Source organism: Vigna umbellata, chromosome 6, assembly GCF_029865625.1.
Source record: "Vigna umbellata cultivar VRB3 chromosome 6, Vumbellata_1.0, whole genome shotgun sequence".
In the NCBI taxonomy this organism is placed as follows: domain Eukaryota; kingdom Viridiplantae; phylum Streptophyta; class Magnoliopsida; order Fabales; family Fabaceae; genus Vigna; species Vigna umbellata.
Window position 1 is genome coordinate 5,089,581 of NC_142170.1, and position 7,925 is coordinate 5,097,505.

Consider the following 7,925-nt stretch of genomic DNA (forward strand, 5'->3'; position numbering starts at 1 on the left):
AGAAAGCAAATAAATTGAAAAAAAAATTCCTGGCGCAGCCAAGACGAAATTACTTTGAACTTTTGCAGAAAAGTAGTGGACAATGCACACAGTGGTTTACATCCCTTTTTCATTTGTTTCATCAATATTCCAACCCATAATACGGAGAAAGGGCTGTTCTGTCGTTCAAAACCTTAATTCGTGTCTCATGATAACGTTCAATGTTCACATGTGAGTGAGCCACAAACAATAAGACCATAACGTGTTTGAAGGGGTATACTCCTCTCAGTATAGAACCTAGAGGAGGGAGTCCAATTTACTGCTCCACCCATCATCTGTCAAAATCTACATAACCGTTAAAGAAAACTTTTTTTTGACAACATTTCAGATACAAAATCTTAACAGGGTTGTTACATAAAATTAAAGTAATATGGATACAAAGATAAAACAGTTTCTTTTGGTATACATTATTTTTTCCGTACTTAAAAAAATCATAATCATGAAATACTTGTTCTGTTCTTCAGTAAAAAAATTACCAAAGGCCCAGGTAAAACTAGAATGAAAAAAAATACCTCCTACCCACGCAAAGAACTTTAAACCAAAGACCAAAGTCGATGAAAGAGAAATGAATATTATTAAAAAATTCGCTACAGACTCTTATAAAAGGAACCCCCATCAATTCATTAGATACCAATATCATTATCATCATAAAAGCACACAAAAGAAACAAAAACAGCAACAACAGCTGAATCATCGAGCTACATAGCACCACTTTCATTCACTTACGAAAATCCATTCCTATTTCTCAAGCATGCAACGTCAAGTGGCAATGAGCTTGCGCAGGGTTCTGAGCCAGCCAAAGCGAGCACAAGAAATGGTGAGGCGTGTGACGGAGCCGTGTGACGTGTTCCTGAACCACCGGAGCATGGACACCAAGAAGACGGTGGCAACGTTGATGTATGACCATTTGAAGAGGCACGGCTTCAACCCTTTCTTGGATAACAAGACCATGAAGCCCGGGGACAAACTGTTTGATAAAATCAACCGGGCTGTTATGGAATGCCAGATCGGAGTGGCGCTTCTGTCTCCACGCTACACCGAATCTTACTTTTGTCTCCATGAGCTGGCGCTTCTTCTCGGGTGCAACAAGAAGGTTATTCCCATCTTCTGCGACGTAAAGCCTTCGCAGTTGCGTCTTGTCAACAACCCTAAGTGGTCGCAAGACGAACTTCGCCGCTTCAGGTGGGCTCTTGAGGAGGTTAAGTACACCGTGGGACTCACGTTCAACTCCTCTAAAGGGTAAGTTCTTTTCCAAACTCTACATAAGACAAAAATAATTAAGGTTTATCTGCTCATAAGTAACAATATATGTGTACTCATTTAACTCTATATCTATTTGTCTTTGCACCATTACAAAAATCTAGGCTGACATTGCTTTCTACAATGAGTGTGATGTATTAACAATAACGTATTGCATTTATATATATTAACGACATGCTAAACTTCTGGATTTAGATGCATTTTGAAAGGTTTTATTTGTCTGATTCTAAGTTCTTATAAATAACTTGGCTAATTAAGTTGTTTGTGGTTCAGGAACTTGTCAGAGATTGTGAATAGTGCTTCTGACATCATCATCGGTAGCATGATAGAGCTGAAGGATGAAGCGCGTGTGCAGCGTAAAAACTTGGCAATTCCTCTTTAGAACTTAAGACTTCAAAATGTTGAACTGTTCCAACCATGCACTGCTCATCTGGAATTAATCCTTACTTGTAAGGATAATACGTTTTATATCCTTCTATTGCTACCTAATAATTCATTGACTTAATTCTTATTTCAATAAGGCAATAAGAAATAACACCAAATTCTTTTATTTTCTATCATGTATTTATATAACCAAAGCAATGTAAAGTGCTTCAGTTTCTGCAATTGTTGCAATAAAAATACTGCTATTCTTTTTTTTTTGTTATCTCAGGTTAATGTAACTGCCCTTTTCTGCGTCACATAAAATCAATAATGAATAACTCAAAATTAACTGAGATTTATTATATTTAAAACTAATATTTCTAAAATATATATTTTGTTATTTAAAGTCGGAAACTGCAACAGGTAAGTGTTAACCAAAGTAGTATTTCGGGGTTGGCTTAATGGAACCAAAAGATAGCTTTACTAACAGGTATTTTAAACATAATGCAAAGAATATATAATTATTCCATAAAAAAATAATTTAAAATTTATGATATATAACTTAGGCTACAATGCAAAAAAAAAAAATTAAATAATATAATATCCCAAAAAAAATACAACAATACAACTATATTTATGATAATATATTTATATGTATATGTGAAACATTGGATTAACAAAATAATATTGTAAAGATTTCAAATTTTTCAAATCTTGTTTGATCTATTTATCACCGTATTGTATTAAGTATGATCGATGATCATAGTAATATATATATTACATATGCATATAAAGGTGAGTTAATAACTTAAAATATTAACACAATATGATCTATTATATACCAAGTAACACATCACATTCTCCACCATTTAGACTTAGAATAATTAATTGATCATCTATTAAATCCTCTCAAACCATCTTGATTATCCAACAAGTATACAGAGATGTATATAACCTTATTTAGCACAACATTCTTTCAACAATCATATAATTAATTCACATTACTTGTTTGTTTATGTAGACATTTAGAAATTCAAGTTTACTACTGAAATCCCCATGGTCACTACATCATCAACACTTTCCCTTAATTATAATCCAAAGGAAATAAGAAGAAGAAAAAGTTAAAACAATAATAAGGGACTGAATATTTGTTATGATCAAAAATTGTTTAACATATCTTAATTTCAGTCGGGGTTGAGTTAGTCCAGATTAAAAATTGAAGCCAATTGATCAGTGTTAAAGTTTGAACCGAGTCAGTCTTGACTGAAAGTTGAAATCATCGATCCTAACTCAAAATTAAGACAAGTTAGTTTGGACCAAAGGTCGAATTGAGATAACTCAAACCTATTTGAGATCAAAATTCGAGACGATTTACCTTAGATCGAAAGTTGATTTATAACTCAACTCAAACTCAATGATAGAGCTGAGTTATCAAAAAATAAAACAAGGTTTAATAGCCAATTTAGTCCTCACTTTGGTTGAAAAATCTCAATTTAGTCCCTCGTTATAAAAGTGTTTTGAATTAGTCCTAACTTTTAAAATAGTGGGTCAGATTGGTCCTTTATGTTAAATATAAGTTAACAAAATTAATGGATGATGATGTGACACAACTTAAAGCTAACGAGGGACCAATCTAACACATCAGCTTTAAGCTGTGTCACATCATCATCCATTAATTTCGTTAACTTATATTTAACGAAAGGGACCAATCTGACCCACTATTTTAAAAGTTAGGACTAATGTAAAACACTTTTATAACGAGGGACTAAATTGAGATTTTTCAACCAAAGTAGGGACTAAATTGGCTATTAAACCATAAAACAACATAAAACTTTGTCTTAAAATAGAAATTAAATTATTTTAACTTAACAAGAAAATTAAAATATAAAATATTTTAATTAGTTCAACCAAATAAATTATTTAAAAAATAAAAAAAAAAGTTGCAATAGTAAGTAATTTAAATATTATATATTTCAATTTTTTAAAATTATTAAAATCTCTTATTGAAACAAAAAAAAAATTATATCTTCTAAATCACTCATGTATCTAAAATATATATTTTTTTCTTAATAAATTTCGTATTTAATACTACGCAATACCTCATAGGCATCCCTTATCACATATCCATAAAAAGACCATAATACCATATTATGTATCAACATGAATATATAGTCGTATTAGACCACAATATTATACAAATATCCACATATAACATACAATATTATGTATATCATAAACCACTTATACGAAAATTTCTCATCATCGTCATCCTCTTCGCATACATATGAAACAAAATCAAATTAAATAGATGTTATAATTAACTCACATTATTTAAAGGTAAAGTACCTACTACCAAATCTGTTCTTATATGCCTTTAAAAACTGAACTTCACTGCTGAAATTCCCACAGCGTTAACCATCCATTATCAACATTTTCCTTCAATCTTAATCATAATCCAAAGCAAAGAAGAAAAATGAGTGGAATCGAATAGTAAAGAACTAAATATTTACTTTTATCAAGACCTATCTTGATTTTCCAATTGTTACTTCATCAAATATGTAATCTGATAAGAAAACATAACTTCATCAATTAAAATCTTAAACAGAATTTGTGAAAAGATAAAAATTCTAGAAAAATAAAATTTACAATAAAATATGGAACTTACTATTATAACCTATCTATAACTTTCTTTCATTTATTATCTATTAAAATTTATACCTCTAAAAAACTTAGATCAATAAATTTAAAAAAACATGATGGAAAATATTTTAATTAAATAATTAATATAAAAAATATGGCCCAATATGTTGGTTATTCTAATAAACATGTTTGTTACCTTCTTTTTTAATTCGAAATAATCAAATCGCTTTTTGATTAATCATTCCATTTTAGCATTCAAAGAAATTTTAAACGGTATATTTTTATTCATATTTTTTATTATTAAATAAGAAAAATTAATAAAAAGATGATTTTTTAAGAAGATAAATGTATTTGCAGTTATTTTTTTCATTAAATATTAAAATAAATATACTGTAAAGTGATTAATATATTAAATTGCTTTTAGAAACATTTTGTGGTGCACCCATTCAACATTGATCCTTTTACTTCTCTGAATTTGACCTTTTTGGTCTTGCCGACATTTCGTATTCATCAATATCAAATTGTTTCTCTTTTTAAGAACACGGATTGTGCACTTTCTGGTAATATTTTTCTCTCTCCGACAAGGGTCCCAAACTTCACTTTCGACATTATAACATAACTAACTAATAAATATAGTTTTACTTGTACCACTAAAACATTTTTTTAACGGTAAAACTATACCAACTAAATAAAGTTCGTATCCAAAAAATACGTCACATAGAGTTCTTTAAAGTTTTATTCAATAATTCATTATTTCTTATTATTACATAATGCATGCCAATGTTTTGTATAAGTTTCATAACAATATATTAAATAATGATAAATAAATAAAATATAGCTACCGTTTAAATTGAAAAACAAAAACTGTGAGGAAAATAAGAAATGGTGACACGGTGACATATAATATCATTTTATTATTTTGAGGATTAGGATACGATTTTTAATGTAACATTGGTAAAAAAAATTCTGAGTGGGTGATTTTTTTTTACCTTTCAATACAATACCAACTCATATTAGGAGATGTCACTAGTGCAAAAAAGGTTTTTTATACTTCTTAAAAAAGACTTTTTATATCTACTTTTGAGTAAGTATAGAAAGTTTTCGATTTTTTATACCTACTCTAGAACCGGTGTAGAAAGTTTTACTTTTATGCCTGTTCTGTTTATAATAAGTATAAAAGTATGGTATTTACATTAGAGAAAAAAACTTTTTTTTATACCTGCTGGTGCTAGAATAGGTATAAAAATCTCACTTTTATACTTGCTGGTACTATAACCGGTGTGAAAAAACAAGACTTTTTATATTTGATATAGATTTAACCAGTGTAAAAAGTGACGTTTTTTTTTTAAATATTTGATTTATATGTACTACTATCCATACTCAGACCTACATAAAATTCAATCCCAGAATACAGTTTAAATAATCAATAACGAGTAAAATAATCAATATTATTTCAATTAATAACACATCAAAATATAATATTTACCTAACATAGTTACTTAATATAGTTACACATAAAATAGTTTTTAAATTCAAAATGTAATATTGAAACATCTAATTATTTACAAATGGTTAAAAAAAATGCAGTCCACCGCTCCCGAACATCCTTTATGACATGTTGCTCCATTGGAAATATGTCATCAAATATCTACACAATGAATACTTTGAGTCAAGTTATAATATTAATGGCTTAATATCTTAATTCTGATATTAATGGCTTAATATCTTAATTCTAATATTAATGGCTTAATAATAAGTTACCAATTTGTTTTTTTTAAACCTGAAGGTGCATTCAAATAATCATGTCAGGAACCTATTTACTACTCTTTGTATGGTACAAAAATCAGGTCGGTTAAATTCAGGGACATAAATTTATAATCATGTGATTTTAATAGAAAATAATTGTCAAAATATGATATCACATTCAACAGGACATAATATGGCCTTCACTAGGATAGGTAATATTAATTCACATAAAAAAACAAATTAAACAGAATTACTCACAGTGAGTGGCCACCCTCTCAAAGTCAAATTATTGCTACCTTGATTTGATCCTGTCACCAGAAAATATCTTGTTTAATCACCAGAATTACACTAAATATCTTGAATAAGGTATAATGCTTGAAATAGAAGTTCTCACGTCTTTCCAATAAATGGTCTCATACTTGGTTCTCCTTGACCATTGTGAAGAGCTAATGCACTTTTGTGTTAGTCCAGACCACCAAACAGTTCATGATAGCAGGGACAATATTTAAGATTACTGCTTTCATGGTTTAAGTTGTGGATCCATGGTAACTAAAAAAATTATAGGCAAACGCAACTACATATATGGTCAACTTTTTTAAAGCATTACACTACAAAAAAGAAGGACATTACCGAAGGCCATAAGCCCTCGGAAATAGCCAGAAGCCGTCGGAAAAGGGTATTTACAGACGGCTTATCGACGGCCAAAGAGCCCTCGGTAAATCCCTTGTCGCTAACAATTACCGAGGGCTTCCGCCCTTCGGTAATTACCGAGGGCCAAAAGCCTTCGGTAATTACCGAGGGCCAAAAGCCTTCGGTAATTACCGAGGGCCAAAAGCCTTCGGTAATTACCGAGGGCCAAAAGCCTTCGGTAAAAATCAGGCAGGATTAAAGGATAAAGAATCAATGAACTACATTTAAAATCTCTAGCAAATTGTAATGCAGCTGGTAATGCGATGAACTCTATAATTTCCTTTCAAGTTAAATCATTTTCCGGAATATATATCTTGAAGAAGGTAATAATGAATGTAATTTTTTGTCATTCAACAAAGAATAAAGTATGATTCTTATATTCCAATACATATATCTCCAGAAGAAAAAAGGCTACAAATTATAAAATCTAACTGTAAATAGAAAGCTCTTATGAATCGTCATTTACATTCTTGACAATCTTCAAAAGAAATTCGACGAAGAATGAATAAGAAAACCAAAAGACTTCTATCTGGTGAAATTGAGTGAGAATACCAATCAGGGATTGTCCAACTTTGGCAAACTTGTAGCTGGTTATGTATGGGCTGCGCTTTAAATGAAACAATTGTTGCAGTAACCATAATACCAAAAAGGAACCCATAGCCTATCTTCCAATCACTTCCTGTTGGTGTATACTGTGAAGGAACCTTGTAATAAGAGGGATTAACAATGTTAAGGAAATAAAAAAACCAATATATATAAATGGAACACTAGAATAAATAAAATAAAAAATAAATATTTATTTATTCTTTTATGAAAATATGCAAGGATTTGACTATTAACCTTATATATGAAATAAATTTAAGTATTAGCAATATACATTTTAAGGTGATATAATAATTTAAAGTAATATAACATATCCTAAGTATTGGAACATCACGTTCCTGCCAAAAATTTATAGATTAACGTGCTGAGGTATTAATTATAGCAACCACCTAGGTCTAATGCAATGTAACATCACGTTTCAGCCAAAATTTCCTACATTAACGTGCCAAGATTTTATTCATCAACTACCACCTAAGCCTGGTGCAGTTAGATATAATTCTAAACATTCCTCAACAAGAATCAATGTAATTATGTTAAAACTAAACATGTGTCGAAACAATTTAAATCAACTTCCAATTCTCAAT

General features: G+C 30.0%; 1 protein-coding gene across 1 annotated transcript; it reads left to right on the forward strand.

The window, feature by feature from the left end:
* The first annotated feature begins 790 nt into the window (after positions 1-790).
* LOC124829481 (putative 2' cyclic ADP-D-ribose synthase BdTIR) lies at positions 791-1,681 on the forward strand. The gene is made up of 2 exons (XM_047303002.2): positions 791-1,278; positions 1,573-1,681. Exons 1-2 carry the CDS (start codon positions 791-793, stop codon positions 1,679-1,681), a joined length of 597 nt encoding a protein of 198 aa, XP_047158958.2.
* The last annotated feature ends 6,244 nt before the right edge of the window (positions 1,682-7,925 follow it).